Source organism: Microtus pennsylvanicus, chromosome 14, assembly GCF_037038515.1.
Source record: "Microtus pennsylvanicus isolate mMicPen1 chromosome 14, mMicPen1.hap1, whole genome shotgun sequence".
NCBI lineage: Eukaryota > Metazoa > Chordata > Mammalia > Rodentia > Cricetidae > Microtus > Microtus pennsylvanicus.
The window spans coordinates 10,724,441-10,741,051 of NC_134592.1; the positions used below are offsets into that span (position 1 = coordinate 10,724,441).

At 47.1% G+C, this 16,611-nt stretch overlaps 1 protein-coding gene across 6 annotated transcripts in view; it reads left to right on the forward strand.

Annotated features, from left to right (window-relative positions):
- The window catches only part of Bcl11b (BCL11 transcription factor B), a 90,748-nt gene extending 82,168 nt beyond the window's left edge, over positions 1-8,580 (forward strand). For all 6 annotated transcript variants that reach the window (XM_075947386.1, XM_075947383.1, XM_075947389.1 and 3 more), the window contains one exon: positions 1,910-8,580. In XM_075947386.1, the coding sequence (XP_075803501.1) occupies positions 1,910-3,921 (2,012 nt within the window). In that variant the 3' untranslated portion in view covers positions 3,922-8,580. The remainder of the gene's footprint in view (positions 1-1,909) is intronic.
- Positions 8,581-16,611: the final 8,031 nt, after the last annotated feature.

Genomic DNA, 16,611 nt, shown 5'->3' on the forward strand with positions numbered 1-16,611 from the left:
ACTATCAGGGGATTGTGGGATAATCCCTGCCTTGCAAAAGCTTGTCTGTGATTCCAGTGCTGCTTGCTCTGGGCCTGCCGATGCCACGGTCCGAGGGAATCTCAGTCCTGCCCCACGATGGCATAGTACTTTCCTGTGGGCCCTGGAGGCCTGACTTAGGCACACATTGGAAACCGAGGCTGAGACAGACTTCAGAACGTAGATACCCAGCAAGGGATACAGCCAACTAGGAGATGTAATTAGCTCATGGAAGTGGAAGTATTGTCTACCCAGGGTTATAGAAGTCCCTGGGTAGGCTGGGGTAAGCAAAGATGGGGGCTTGTCAGGTCTGTGCCCGCGGCGCTGTCTGCTGCGGGGCGTGGTAACTGTTCATGTTTGGCTTTGCTCGGGAGTTTGAAACTCTTGACTTGGTGTCTTTTTGATACAGGCAAGTTTAAACAGAGGAGAGGGGCTTTTCCAGGCTGAGGTTGCCATGCTTTGTGCCAGGTCTGGAATGAGAGGCCTATTCTTACCCGCTCTGAGCCGCTGCATCCGATGAAGGCAGACAGGCCTGTCCACGCCTGTCTTACTCATCTAAAGCATTAGGAAGGTTCTGGCAGGCAGAATGCGGCCTCGCATCGAGGTCAACCACCGCAGACGAAAGGTCCAGCCTCCATCTTACGACTGCCCGGGGAACTGACATGTGCGTGGTATTTTGGCTCGGGGCCACTAGTGTCCACTAGCATTTGTTACTGGTGTCACCCGAGCCGGTTGTAACAAATCAACATGTGTGGCTGTCCGTCCTGACTGCTGTCACTTTTGGCCACCTCCTCTCATTCCTTTGTCTTCTGGCGGAAGACTTCAAACCACTCTTTTAGGCTAGAGCCCCATCCCCCACCTTCTGCCCTCCTTAGGGACTGTGGGGCTGATTTCCACACTGTGTGTGTGTGTGTGTGAGGCCATAGGTAAGGGTGGCTTTCACAAAACAGCAAACTTCTGAACTGCGTTAGTCTTGCTTCACATATCTGGGTTTCTATTGGACAGTATTTCCTGCACAGATACTGGCCCATGACACAGAAATTTCCTGTGGCTAAAATCTCAAATGTAGGCGAGGTATCATAGCGCTATCTGGATGTCTGTCTCTAGCAGCGCTGGGAATTGAATGTAAGGCCTCATCCGTAGATTCTACCACAGAGCTAGCTTCATAGCAATTTCTGTTTAAAAAAAAAATTAAGTTTGCAAAGCAATGGAGTCAGCAGTCCCCAAGGGGAGGATAAGGTGGAGTTTTTATCCCACGGGAGACTTTTGATGACGTGTATACTTTCCTGTGCGCATCAGTGGAGGGTGGGGATATTGGCATTTACTCTGTGAGGCCTTCTACCTCCTTTTCCCCCAGCAATGAATTATGAAGGTGGGGTCTACATGTCAACAGTGACAGAGTCGAAAACCCTGGTCTAAATGGCGAAGGGGTGAGCTTTATTACCTTGGCTGGCTTTTACATAATGTAACCTTTGTCATTCCCTCCCCTCTGGTCCCCAAAATGATGAAAATATGAACACTTTTAAGGAGAGCAAAGCCAGGCCTATTGAATGCAAGCTACTCCCTGGTGACCTGGGGCCTGCTTATAGATCCCGTTGTCCCTTGCTGTCTGCGTAGACGCAGTGAAGCCTGTCCACTCCTAGGCTGCAAAAGTGATCCCCTGGAGTCCCGGGGCCTTCTCATAAATCCCATTGTTTCCTGCCATCTGGGTGGTCATAGTGAGGCCTGTCTACCCCTCTGCTGCACGAATGACTCCAAGGCTTCCCTGGGTCTGCCCATAGATCTTGTCTTCAGCGGTATGGGTGGACGCAGTGAGGCCTGTCCACCCTGTGGGTACCCCAGCTTCCTGGAAGCTGCTCACGCTCTGCTTTTCTCCTTTGTGTTTCCCCAGGTAAAGATGAGCCTTCCAGCTACATTTGCACAACATGCAAGCAGCCCTTCAACAGCGCCTGGTTTCTGCTGCAGCATGCGCAGAACACGCACGGCTTCCGCATCTACCTGGAGCCCGGGCCGGCCAGCAGCTCGCTCACGCCCAGGCTCACCATCCCGCCTCCGCTCGGACCAGAGGCCGTAGCGCAGTCCCCACTCATGAATTTTCTTGGGGACAGCAACCCCTTCAACCTGCTGCGCATGACGGGCCCCATTCTGCGGGACCACCCCGGCTTCGGCGAGGGCCGCCTGCCAGGTACGCCGCCGCTCTTCAGCCCACCGCCGCGCCATCACCTGGACCCACACCGCCTCAGTGCAGAGGAGATGGGGCTCGTGGCCCAGCACCCCAGTGCCTTCGACCGAGTCATGCGCCTGAACCCCATGGCCATAGACTCTCCCGCCATGGACTTCTCGAGGCGGCTGCGAGAACTGGCTGGCAACAGCTCCACGCCGCCACCTGTGTCCCCAGGCCGTGGCAACCCTATGCACCGGCTGCTGAACCCTTTCCAGCCCAGCCCCAAGTCCCCGTTTCTCAGCACGCCACCGCTGCCACCCATGCCCGCGGGCACGCCGCCGCCACAGCCTCCCGCCAAGAGCAAGTCTTGTGAGTTCTGCGGCAAGACCTTCAAATTCCAGAGCAATCTCATCGTGCACCGGCGCAGCCACACGGGCGAGAAGCCCTACAAGTGCCAGCTGTGTGACCACGCGTGCTCGCAGGCGAGCAAGCTCAAGCGCCACATGAAGACGCACATGCACAAGGCGGGTTCGCTGGCCGGCCGCTCTGATGATGGACTGTCGGCTGCCAGCTCCCCAGAGCCAGGCACCAGCGAGCTGCCTGGCGACCTCAAAGCGGCTGATGGCGACTTCCGTCACCACGAGAGCGACCCATCACTGGGCCCCGAGCCTGAGGACGATGAGGACGAGGAGGAGGAAGAAGAGGAACTGCTGCTGGAGAATGAGAGCCGGCCTGAGTCTAGCTTCAGCATGGACTCGGAGCTGGGTCGTGGCCGTGAAAACGGGGGTGGCGTGCCCGGCGTGGCAGGTGCAGGTGCCGCAGCCGCTGCGCTGGCAGATGAGAAAGCGCTGGCACTGGGCAAGGTGATGGAGGACGCGGGACTGGGCTCTCTGCCACAGTATGGGGAGAAGCGTGGCGCCTTCCTGAAGCGTGCAGGTGATGCGGGTGATACGGGTGCTGGTGGCTGCGGGGACGCAGGTGCACCGGGTGCGGTGAACGGGCGTGGTGGGGCCTTTGCACCAGGTGCAGAGCCCTTTCCTGCTCTCTTCCCACGCAAGCCTGCACCATTGCCCAGCCCTGGGCTTGGTGGCCCTGCGCTGCACGCGGCCAAGCGCATCAAGGTGGAGAAGGACCTGGAGCTACCGCCCGCCGCGCTCATCCCATCCGAGAACGTGTACTCGCAGTGGCTCGTGGGCTACGCCGCTTCACGCCATTTCATGAAGGACCCGTTCCTGGGCTTCACGGACGCGCGCCAGTCACCTTTCGCCACGTCGTCCGAGCACTCGTCCGAGAACGGTAGCCTGCGCTTCTCCACGCCGCCGGGGGACCTGCTGGATGGTGGGCTATCGGGGCGCAGCGGCACAGCGAGCGGGGGCAGCACGCCTCACCTGGGTGGCCCGGGTCCTGGGCGGCCGAGCTCCAAGGAGGGCCGCCGCAGCGACACATGCGAGTACTGCGGCAAGGTCTTCAAGAACTGTAGCAACCTGACGGTGCACCGGAGGAGCCACACCGGAGAGCGGCCTTACAAGTGCGAGCTGTGCAACTACGCGTGTGCACAGAGCAGCAAGCTCACGCGCCACATGAAGACGCATGGGCAGATCGGCAAGGAGGTGTACCGCTGCGACATCTGCCAGATGCCCTTCAGCGTCTACAGCACCCTGGAGAAACACATGAAAAAGTGGCACGGTGAACACTTGCTGACTAATGATGTCAAAATCGAGCAGGCCGAGAGGAGCTAAGCGCGTGTGCAGGGGGGCACCGCGTGCGTCTGTACAGCGTGACCATTGCCAATCATCGCCAATGGGACCCGTGACCGGACTGGCCTCTGTGTCCCCGGGGCCCAGGGAGGCGGCAGTCCAACCTAACCTGTGTCTGCGAAGTCCTATGGAAACCTGAGGGTTGATTAAGGCAGTAAAAATTAAAAAAAAAATTTGTGGAGCCTTTTAACTGTGCAATATTTTCTGTATTTATTGGGTTTTGTAATTTTTTGGCATGTATGTGCAGGTACTTATTATTATTATTATTTCTGTTTAAATTCCTTTAAAAGATTTTGTTGGGTATCCATCCCTTCATTTTTTTAATAACCCAGTAGTAGTTTGAGCAATGACTCGCAAGTGACGTAGAGGGAAGCTATCTTTTAAATTATAATTTTTGTGTGTGTGGGGGGGGTGCTGCTTTTTTGAAATTTAAGCTAAGCATGTGTAATTTCTTGTCAAGAAGCCAACACTTAAATGACTTTTAAAGTTGTTTGCCTTTTCATCATTTACTTTTGTCCTGAAATTAAAAAAAAAAAAGTGGCATGTGGGTTTTTTTTTTTCGGGGAGGGCGTGACTTTCAAAAACTTTTTTTTTTTTGGGAGGTGATGTACAGCGGATTACAATCTTTAACATTGTAGCACTTTGTTTTAGCATCCGATTGGAGATTTAGCACTGATGTCCTCCTGAGTCGCAGAGATCGTCTCTGTGTGCAATTCAACTTTCATGTTAGGAAGGAAAACTTGGAGGGAGGGGCGTGTGGCAAGCGAGCTTCTCCTGCACTCAACACCCCGAGAAACTTTCCCAGGTGGCTCTAGGAACAGCCTCAGCCTCCTGCAATTGTGTGTTACCAGGAGATACTGTCCTTTTCTGGGGAACTTAGTGTATCTCTGCCCTTTGCTGTAGATTTGGCTGTATAAAATGGGCTGAGGGTACCTACTGGGTAGACAGTGGTGGCCTGCGGTGGCAGGAAGCGACTTAACAATGTTCTTTTAGGCTTCTCACTCTTTCACTCCCCGGCCTACAGCTAAATCCCAGATGTCCATTGCTACAGTGGTTGGTAATTGGCCATGTCCCAAGCAGACAACTGGCCCTGATGATGACCTAGGGAGTTACCTCCAGGGTCCCTCGGCTAGTGCTGGCAGCACTGTTGGGCAGGGAAATCTTGCCTATTGGTTTCTTGCTGGAGGAGCTGGGAGGAGTACCATCCAAGGTGCCCCACGCTGCTCCCATTGTTGGTTTTTGTTTTTTCCTTCCTCCAATTAGTTGGGACATCCTATACATTGGACTTGTTCGGATTTGATGTTTGAATTCTGTTGACCCGCACTTTAAAGCTTTTGTTTGCATTTAAATTAAATGGCTTCTAAACAAGAAATTGCAGCATATTCTTGTCTTTGGCCCAGAGGTGGGTTAAACTGTAAGGGACAGCTGAGATTGAGTGTCAGTATTGCTAAGCGTGGCATTCACAATACTGGCACTATAAAGAACAAAATTAAATAATTTATTGGACAGTTTCTCTACTGCCATTCAATTTGATGCGCGTGCCTTGAAAACTGATCTTCCTATTTGAGTCTCTTGAGACAAATGCAAAACTCTTTTTTTTTGAGATGAAAAGACTTTAAAAAGCAAACAAGAAAAGTACATTCTTTAGAAACAAAGCCACATTTACTTTCAATTTAAAAAAATTCCCGGTTGAAGATAGAGGATGTGAAAATGCCATAAGACCCAATCAAATGAAGAAATAACCCCAGCACAGCCCTGGGCATCCATTTGCCGAATTGTTTTCAGCCCCTTTTGTTTTTGGGACAACGCTGCTTAGATGTGGAGTGGAGGTGATTTACTGCTGAATTAAAACTCAAGTGACACAAGCCGATATCGTTGAATGAAAAAACAAACAACAAAACAATTCAGGAACAATGGCTAATTTTTTTTCCTAAATTTAAATTTAGTGCACTCTGTCTTAAAAACACGTTTACAGTATTGGATACATACAAGGGTAAAAGAAATCGTGTGTATGTGTGTTGGAGCGATCTTTTTTAATTTTATTTTATTTTCAAAGTTTGCTTAATAGGTTATACAGAAAAAAGCCACCATGGCTATGTGTATATTGTTTTCTTTTGGTGACGGGGTTTTAGTATACATTATATATATTGAAATTTCTTGATTACTGTCAAAGTGGACCAGTATTTGTAATAATTGAGAATGCCTGGGCATTTTACAAAATGAGAAAAAAAAAGTCCTTTTTCTTTTCCTTGAAACCGTTGCAGTAAGTTTTAAATGGTGGGTCTATGAAATCTGTCGTCACGGTAACTGTAAAGTCGGAGTTTTAGGACATTTTTTTCTGCCTTGGGTGTTGAATTTTTATTTCGAAAAACAAATGTATAGAAACTTGTATTTGGGGATTAAAAGGGGATTGCTACACCGTGTAGAAAAAGTATGTAGAAAAAAAGTGCTTACTATTGTTACTGCTTTGCAGAAAACAAATCCCATTTCTGACCTGTGCTTATTTTTCTCTCCCCCCCTCTGGAATGGATATATCGGTCGGTTCATATGATGTAGGCGCTCGCTGTATTTTTACCGGAGCTTGTAATTTTTTAACTGTAAGCTTGTCCTTTTAAAGGGATTTAATGTACCTTTTTGTTAGTGAATTTGGAAATAAAAAGAAAAAAAACCAAAAACAAACAGGCTGCCATAATATATTTTTTTAATTTGGCAGGATAAAATATTGCAAAACAAAACAAACAAACAAAAAACCTCACCCACATTTGTCTTGTTAAGTCCTCTTGTACAAGAGAAAAAAAAAGGGTTGTTTGACAGCCTCCAAGAAAAAAAAAGACACAAAAGGGAAGAGTCAAATCTTTGGTTCACAAGTCATTTTAGTTGTATATATTTTGTCCGAATTGGCTTCGGGATCTGAATGCTCGAACTTTGCTTCAGGCCTCTTTGCTGCGGCCACAAGCAGATGGAAGGGTGGCAGGGGTAGGGGTGAGAGAGCCAGGTCACCTCCCTACGCTTCTGTGGCTCCTGTGGCTGCCCCCTCTGCCCCCTGACCACCCTCAAGAGCAGAGAGAGAATCCACAGCTGCCTTTGCCCTTGAGCAGACCTGGATGAAGCAAAGCTTCTGGAAGGAGCAGCTGGGCTCAGGGGAGCCTCTGCCACTGAGACTGGTGCAGGAGGGACTGAGGAGGGCCTCAAACACAGGTCCTTCTGTTCCACGGAAAGTGTCCGCTCGCTCGCTTTCCTTCTCGGCTTTGCTGCTTTCCTCTGCAATTCCATCGGTTTCAGAATGGTGAGGGCCTGGGATGAAGGAATTCTGTGCCTTTTCATCATTCTCCCCTTCTGTGCTCCCTCTCCACCCTCCTCCAGTCTCCGCCAACCCTCTAGTCTGTTCATTTCATCCTTAATTTTCCTCTCCCTCTTTGTCCCCTCCCCACCAATCTCCTCCTTTTTCTAAAGCCAAGTAGCAGTTGTTTATTGGATGAGGGAATAATACACTTCTCAAAAATATCTGTATCAGGAAGCCATTTTTTTTTTTAATTTCAGGAAACGTAAGAAACCATCATTTCAGGTTATGAAAGCATGGCCGTGCATCTTTCCAGGCAGGTCCCTCGAATGCAAAGTCTGTCTCACTGTTTCCCATTTGACTTGCCTTTGCGAAGCTCAAGGATGGGGTCCTGAGTGGGATGCCACGCCTAGGTCTCAGTGTCCTTATGCTTGCCCCAAGGTCCAGTCCTCCCGCCTCCCTGCCCCTGCGCTGCCCTGTTAGCTGCCTGGAAGCCTCTGTGTGGTTCTCCTGTGCTCATAAAAGCTAGCCAGCGCTTACCAGCTCACCAGAATGCCAGGACTAAGCCATCCTAAAGCACAAGGATTGTCTGTCTCTGCCCAGTGCAGAGAGAAGAGAATTTTGCTTCTCTTATCAAAGAGAAAAACCAACCCACCCACCTCCCCGGAGCAGGTGACCCAGTCAAAGGGCTGTAGCATGGGTGAGCCAACCGACCTCAGGTCGGGTTCCACACTGCCAAGACTTTACCCAAAGTTGCCCCCAATTCGAACCTGCCACTTGCCATTGGAGGGTCATCCTGGGAGGGGGAGGGGAGAGGACACTGGTTTACTTTAAGCTAAATGTGAACCCCGAGGTGAACAGCCTTCCACCTGACCCTTCTGTCCGAGGTTTTGTTGAACGCAGGTGAATCAGTGATTTTGGTGCTCTCTGTATCAGCCCTGCATAGCAAAGGCACATTGATTTCAGCTGTTTGCTTTTGTACTGGCGAGGCGAAATATTTTTATTACCTTTTCTATTACTTATCGTATGAGCTTTTGTTGTTTGCCTAGAGGGTTTGTCTCTTACAACAAGTTTGGAGCTATTTATTATTGCTTGGTATTTGTGCTCTGTTTTAAAAACAGGCACTTGTTTTTTTTAATTATGGATAAAACGTTGAGATGACAGGAGGTCATTTCAATACAGCTTAGGAAAATATTGATTGTTCCTTTTCTTCTCTGTACAAGATTTTGGACCTCTTTTTTTTTCCCTTAATGTCACAATGTTGAGTTCAGCATGTGTCTGCCATTTCATTTGTACGCTTGTTCAAAACCAAGTTTGTTCTGGTTTCAAGTTATGAAAATAAATTGGGACATTTAACTTGATCTCCAAACTTGTCCTTTTCTGTGTCTTTTAAAGTTGGGTAATGGTCAGCTGATTTCTAAGAGGGGGGTGTTGAAGGTCTTTCTCCGTTTCCCTCCTGACCCACACCTTAAGCCCGTGGCCAGGAGGAGTTTGCGAAGCGGTGAGGTTTGGAAACCAGGTTCTAAGTAAGCCCTGGCTATACACAATGTGTGCACATAGTGAGACCTTATCTAAAACAAACAAGGAACAAACCAAAACAGAAAACGGAAGCAGCTATGAAGCTTAGTTTAAGACAGCCAAAGATAATTTTGATCTTGTTGGAATAGTTGCCACGAGCTCTATTCAGTCACGGCCAAGGACCCTGTGGTGGGGTTAGTAGATGCAGCTTCTTCAGAGAACTTCCGGTCACCTGCAGACTCTTGAGCTCAGTTCAATTCCAGGTCGAACCACATGAAATGACTTGTATTTGTTTTGACTGGAAATTTTTAATTATGGTGGGGTCTTGTAAGCTCAACATTCTGGAAGCAGCAACAGGGTCTCAAGTTCGAGGCCAACCTGGCTTCCAATAATGAACTCCAGGCTAGCTTGGGGTGCATAGCAAGATCATGTGTGAGAGAGAAATAAAGAGAAAGGGGGAGGGAAGAGGGGAGGAAGGAGAGAAGGAGGGTAGGCAGGCAGGCAGGCAGGTGCGCTCAGGAGCTGGACCCCAGAGCACAGGACTCCTGCCAGCCGTTCTGTGCGGGTACTTTTGGCTTTCCAAGTGCAGAATGAGGGTTCTGGCCCAGACAGCCTCTCTGACTGTCTCACAGGATGTCTCCCTTCTCTTCTCTTAGGTTAGTTGTTAGTATAGTGGAAGAAACTCTCTTTGGGGTTCACCAAAGTCAAGCCTTGCGTAGGGAATGACCCCTTAACTTGGCTCTCCCAGGTTGAGCCCAGAGCAGCTGCTTGCAGGAAGGCAGAGTTCTAGGTACGTCTACATGGGTGAACATACGGTTTTCTCCACAAGCAAGGACCAGAACGCACCTGAGCTACATGGGAAGAAAGAAGGGTCCCTGGGTTCTTGACCTGTTCTTAAGTTTCCTGATCTCCAAGGGACAAGGGGCTTTCACCTGAAATCGCCCTGCAAGCCCTCAGGCTGTCATGAGCTGAGCGTTCACTGGGAGGGAGCAATGAAGGGAAATATATGGGTCTTGTCGCCAAGGTGCGCTGGGGGTTCCACCTTCAGAGATGTCAGGAGAACAGGGGTGCTGTGCTTCTCTCCACCCTGTCTTCACCCCACGCAAGTCAGCATCCTCCCAAGAACCTGTCACCCGGCTGGACAAGAAGAACATTTTGAACTGTTGCCTTGGATGCTGCATGGAGTATGACTAGGTTTGGGGAACTGGGTCTAGAGCTTAAGAGACAAGAATTTCCAGATTGGAAGTTTTCCTTTTCCACAGCCTTTCCCCCAGTTGGCTTAGAAACAGGTTTCTGAGCCTTGGTGTTTCCTGCCCAGAGACCTCTGTGAATAGCCCAACTGAAATGCTCCAGCGTCTTCCAATAACTCACGGAGTGAGCTCTTTTTGGAGAGACACCCCCTTCTTTGAGCCATGGAAACAAATGATCAGGCTGAGTCACAGAAATTCCTCCGATGAGTAAGTTAACTAATGCTCACGAGTAGCTGGCTTACACGGACAAATTGAGGACAGAGTAGGGCAGTGGGGGAGTTTGATCCATTTCCTACCAGTTTCCTTGATAACTGGTTTTATGATCTCAGATCAATCCCTTCCCTGTACAGGGTCTCTGTTTATTTATCTGTATAGTAAAGACAACAGGAAGGAATTATTTTTGCCTTCAGACAGAAAGCCCCCAAGGGTGATGTGGGCTTCCTGGACTCCAAACACAGGGAGAGAGAGAAAGCCTTGAGAACAGAACACCCTACTCGCTGGTTGTGATTTGAAGGCTTCCTCCATGGTATAAATCATGGAGTCTCTGAATCCAACCATCCTGTTGTGGTTTGGGCATCTGTGAAGTTTCTGGGCACCTCTAGTCACCCCATTCTGAGCTGCAAGGTCCAGCAATTAAAATGAGAAAATTTCCTTGTCTGCTTTGGAGATAAAACTAGATGAATGGGACTTTTTATGTTAATGTGATGGAAATACATAATGAATCTCATGTAACTTTCAAGCCGGGGAGGATGAAAACGCTGACTCTGTGCAGGTGAAGCCTGAGCCACTAATTGCCTGCCCTGAATATTCTTCAAAACGGCTTCATCGGATTCTGATTGCAAACCATCGAGGATGCTTAAAAGACGTCAAAGCAGGCTGAACCTGGAAACCAATTTAATTCCCAAAGCCAGGACTGAGCTGGATGTCAAAAGTGGGAACACAAGGAGGACTCCGGCTGGCTTGTCTTTCGCTCTCAAGAAGAGAAGCAGGACAAGGAGGGTTTTAGGACTAGGTAGTGTGGGCGACAGATGAAGTGGTGACAAAGAGGGAGAAGCAGATGAACCAGGGGGCAGGGGAGCTGGGGAAACTGGGATGCTCCTCCAAAGATGATTGAAGGTTCCCCAGGAAGACAAGTGAGGCAGAGCAGGTGCGTCTGCCGAGGGTAGAAACTACACCGCAGATGGGATGAGGGAGAAACTTCATGGTGGCTGGAAGAACATAGCCAAGTTCATAGGGAAGCAGAATCCTAGAGTTGAATGGAATCCTTGGAAGTCATTTAGTAGATTCCTAGTGAACATAGGAATGGGAACCACCTCCAAAGTCCCAAAGCACCTCTCGTCCAGTCGTTGATTCTTGAATACATCCACATATGCATGCATTCATCCACATAACCATCCATCCAAACATTCACCCACTACCCACTCACCAACTGAACCACCCATCCATCCATCTACCCATCTCCCTGGATTCACTCATTCAAACATCTCATTCCCCCACCCACAAGTTTGTTCACTTTATAAACATCAAAGACCCGTGCCGCGTCAGATACTAAGGGAAGTTAGCGGTAAATAAAAGTCTAGCCTTTCAGGAGCAGGTTCTCCGTATATCCACTCATCCAACTACCTGTCCACCTCCCTGTTCATTTATTCCTTTCACTCTCTTGAGTCCCCACCTGGTGGCCCACACTTCCAGGCCAGGCAATGCAGCCTGCCATGGAGTTCACTGCATCTTAGCTGGGAAGGCCATGTTGACTGATAGGGCTCAGTGGGAAGCTGAAGCAAGTGTCCCCCATGCTCATGTCTCCCTTTACTATGGTTTATTTTTTAGACCACAATAAAAAGGTAATCCTATCTTTGTAACCTCTTATAATTAAAAAGCAGTAAAAAAGGAGATGTCTGGCTTAGGCCATAGTACAGTTGTGGTCCTAGGAGCCCTGTTTAGAACAAATAGAGGGATATTTATCTGTTCAAATCCCAAGTGATGTTGTGTAGCTCCTGCACCAGTCCAAGGAAGACTTTTTGGTTCACTAGAGACTTCAGTCTCCAAAGGCTTGACTAGCATCTCATTCAAAAAATTAGACCCAGGGTAGGGACAGCACCACTCACCTGTCTCTTCTCTATCAGCAAGATTCTGCCAAGTGCCTGCTCCATGTCCTATGCAGTGTGGATGTGTTTGCTCCATGTCCTACACAGCATGGAGAAGGATGCACAATGGCTGGGTTCCAAGTGAACAGAGGAAGCCAAGAGGTAGTCAGGAAGTCTCGTGCCCCACCAATACCTTTCACAATGAGCACGCCCCTGGCCTTTGCCTGTGTTGGGAGTGTGGTTGAGGGTTTGGTTTTATCTTCTGTATTATGTTCCGACCATATGTTCCTCTTCTCCCTGGAAGGCTCTGGGCTAGTGTGGATCAGGGCCTAAATGAAAATCTGAGTGTTTGATCTGGTAATGGCAATGCCACTCTTGAAAACTATGCTACGTGTAATTATTAGTGATTCCCAGATAGAAGTAAAAGCTAGGTGCCTGGATGGTCACGGCATTGTGTTCCATACTTTACTAATAATTGGTGCTTGTCCTTGATTCACAAGGGTCTGAGTAGGCCAGTAAGAAACATACAAGACACAAATAAGCAACAGAACACCAGGATCTGAGAGACTGGAAAATAAAATAAATGTGTGCACTCACAAAAATAGAACTGTATACTTAAACCATAAATGGAAGGTAAGCTTCCCAGCATCCAAAGGGAAAAAAGGAACAGAAGCATCCCTTTACTATGCATGAGGAGAGAATGCTCATTATTCATGACATGTATGCTGACAGTTTTAACAGCAGCTTTTCTGCTTGGCAACAAAGGAGTAAATGAATGAAGAAGAGCTTTCTCATTAAGAAATATTTCCATCCACCTGAAAGGAGGGGACTAGAGACTTTGGTAATACCATAGGAACTGTGTATGGGATAATGTGGACTTTTTAAAGGCTAGAAAAGGGGACTGGGAGAGGGCTCAGTGGTTAAGAGCACATACTGTAGTTGCAGAGGATTGAGTTCAGTTCCCAGAACTCATGTTGAGGGATTGACAGTTGACTCCAGTGCCAGCTCTTTGGCTTCCACCACCCTCTTCTGGCCTCTGCAGGCACTGCACTCACATGTGCACATACCCATACACAGATACACATAAATGCACACAAGTAAAAATAAAACAAATCTTACAAACATAAAAGGCTAGAGAATGTTTGGGTGCTATGATTGCAGATTCCTAGTTTAATGTGTAAATGTAGATTGGGCACAGATGGTTGGGGGAAGGAGACACGTAAGTAAGTTTCTCCCACATCAGTGGACAGTATGCAAATGCCTTTCCCTTCCTGTACCTGCCACAGTAGGAACCATCTCATCTTTCTCATTACTCCCTGCAACGACTTCTCTTCTAGAAAACTATCCTGAAGCAGCTGCAGTCCAGCCAAAGATCTAGCCATGCATTTATTCACTGAAGCTGTTCAGGAGGGCGAGGACAGGATGGTGTCTTGGACTCACATCAAAAGAGGTGAGATGATAAATTTCTAGTTTAAGATCTCGTTGGGTATAGGTGACTAACTTCTAGGATCTGCCACTGGATTGGGTAGGTGTTCTGGGTCATGTTTTTTTTTTTTGGTTTGTTTTTGTTTTGTTGTTAACTTGACTCAACTAGGGCTACCTGGGAAGGGAATCCTCAAGTGAGAAAATTCTTCCATCTTATTGGCTTGTAGACAAGTCTATCTATCATCTATCTATCTATCTATCTATCTATCTATCTATCTATCTATCTATCTATCATCTATCTATCTATCTATCTATCTATCTATCTATCATCTGTCTATCTTCTATATATCATCTATTATCAGTCTGTCAGTCTATCTATTATATGTCTATCTATTTACCATCTATCACCTATCTACTCTCTATCTATCTATCTATCTATCTATCTATCTATCTATCTATCTATCTATCTATCTGTCATGCATTGGGGCTTTGCCATGGGTGTTGGATCCCCTGAAACTGGAATTACAAACAGTTGTGATCTTCCAAGTGGGTGTTGAGAATTGAACACAGGTCTTCTGGAAGAGTAATTGGTGTTCTTAACCACTGAGCCATCTTTCCAGTCCACAGGATTCTATAAGAAAGCAGGCTGTGGTGATTTGAAAGAAAATGGCCTCCAAAAGGGTGTGGCACTATTGGGAGGTGTGGTTTTGCCAGAGTAGGTGTGACCTTGTTGGAGGAAGTATGTCACTGTGGAGGTGGGCTTTGAGGTCTCATATATGCTCAAGCCATACATAGTGTTTCAGACTACTTCCTATTTCCTGCTAATCACAATGTAGGACTCTTAGCTCCAGCACTATGTCTGCCTGCACATCATCATGTCTTGCCATGATGACAATGAACTAAACCTCTGAAACTGTAAGCTACCCCATTAAATATTTTCTTTTATAAGAGTTGCCATGGTTGTGATTTTTTTTTTCACAGCAATATAAACCCTAACTAAGAGAGAAGTTGGTATCAGGGACTTGGGTATTGCTGTGTTAGGACTAACCATGTGCTTTTGTTGCGAAGAACTTGGACTTTGGTACTTGGGGCTAAGAAAGTTTTAAGTGCTGCTTAATAGAACATACTAGTAGGAGCATGGAAGACAATGGTGTTGATAATGATCTGAACTGTAGGTTTGTGAATCAAGCGTTTCAGAGAAGAATAATTTTCATATGTTGCCTAGAGATTATTTTTGTGATATTTTGGTGAAGATAGTGGCTGCTTATTGCCCTTGTTCAAAGAGCCTGCCTGAGACTAACCTGAAGAGGTTTGGATTAATTCCTTTGGCAGAGGAAATCTCAAAGAATCCTAGTATAGACTCTTTCATATGGTTACTAATATTCATGCTTATAAAGATTTAGAATGAAAAGGAGCAAGCTGAGGAGAAAAGGAACATCAGGAAGAAGAATGGATGTTAGTCCTATGTTCAAGGGATAAGCAGATTAAGAAATGGACCAAAGGGAGTGGTGACCTCGGGACAAGATCCTACAAGGCTTAATTTCTAAGTTATGAAAAGGAATTAATGAAAACTTGGAGCCAGGTGTGGTGGGGGCACACCTTTCATCCCAGCACACAGAGGGTGGCAGATCTCTGAGTTTGAGTCCATCTTGGTTTATAGAGCAAGTTCCAGGACAGCCAAGCTTAGGGGGTGAAGGAAATCATGGAAAACAGAAAGCTGGTGAAGATGCAATAGAACAAGGGAGCCATGTTCCAGTCTCAGCAAATAGCAGAATTTGATAGCTTCAGACATGTGGTCTGTCTTTACAATAAAGGATAGGAGAAAGGGGTTATAGAATTTGCCTCTATGATTAAGAAAAAACCACAGAGGTTAGGCATGTGTCAGGGATGTTCCTGAATGGGGGCCTCGAGAGGTCATCTCATGGAGCTGAAATGACATTGAAATCTGGATCACCTTAGAGATCCCAAGATGTTGGAGATGCCAGAACCATGGGATACTTGTCGAGGAAAGATGCTAACAGGAGGTGGAACCAGCCCAAGAGAAAGAGTGTGCTGCAGTCCACAAAGCTGAAAGGAGTGGGAGATCTGAGGAGTGTTTGGACATCCTTCATGGAGATGCAGAGTTTGGAGTTTGCCTAGTGGTTTTCAGTCTTGCTTTGATTCAATATTTCCTCACCATGCTCCTTCCCTATGATTTGGAATGGTAATGTATACCCTGTGCCATTATATGTTGAAAGTATGTAATAGGTTATTTTTTTAATTTTGATTTTTCAGATGATTACAGTTAAGAGAATACTTGAATCTCAGAAGAAACTTTGAACTTTAGACTTTTAAATAAGTTTGAGACTGTTATAGACTACAGGACTTTTTGAAGTTATGTTGAATTCATTTTTGCATTATGATATGGCTATAAGCCTTTGGGGGCCAGGGAGTAGAATATGATGGTTTGAAAGAAAATGATTCCCAAAGGGGGTGGCACTATTAGGAGGTGAGGCTTTGATGGAGTAGGTATGACCTTATTGGAGGAGGTATGACACTGTGGAGGTTGGCTTTAAGGTCTCATATATGCTCAAGATACCACCCAGGGTCTCAGTTTACTTCCTGTTGCCCGCAGATGTAGAATCTTGGTCCCTTCTCTAGCACCTTGTCTGCCTGCATGCCATCACGTCCCACCATGATGTAACCTCTGTAACTGTTTTCTTTCTTTCTTTCTTTCTTTCTTTCTTTCTTTCTTTCTTTCTTTCTTTCTTTCTTTCTTTCTGTCTTCCTTCCTTCCTTCCTTCCTTCCTTCCGTCTTTCTTTCTTTCTTCTGTCTTCTTTCTTTCTTTCTTTCTTTTCTTATTGAGACAGGGTCACTCTCTGTAGCCATGACTTTACTGGAACTCGCTCTCTAGACCAGATTAGCCTTGAACTCACAGAGATCTGCCTGCCTCTGCCTCCTCAGTCCTGTGGTTAAAGGTATGTGCCACTACAACCTGGCAAACCTCTGAAACTGTAAGACACCCTATTAAATGGCTTCATTTGTAAGAGTTGCTGTGGTCATGGTGTCTCTTCACAGCAATAAAAACCCTAGGACACAGCTGAGAGAGCCATAAAAATCAAGCTAGTCAGCAGC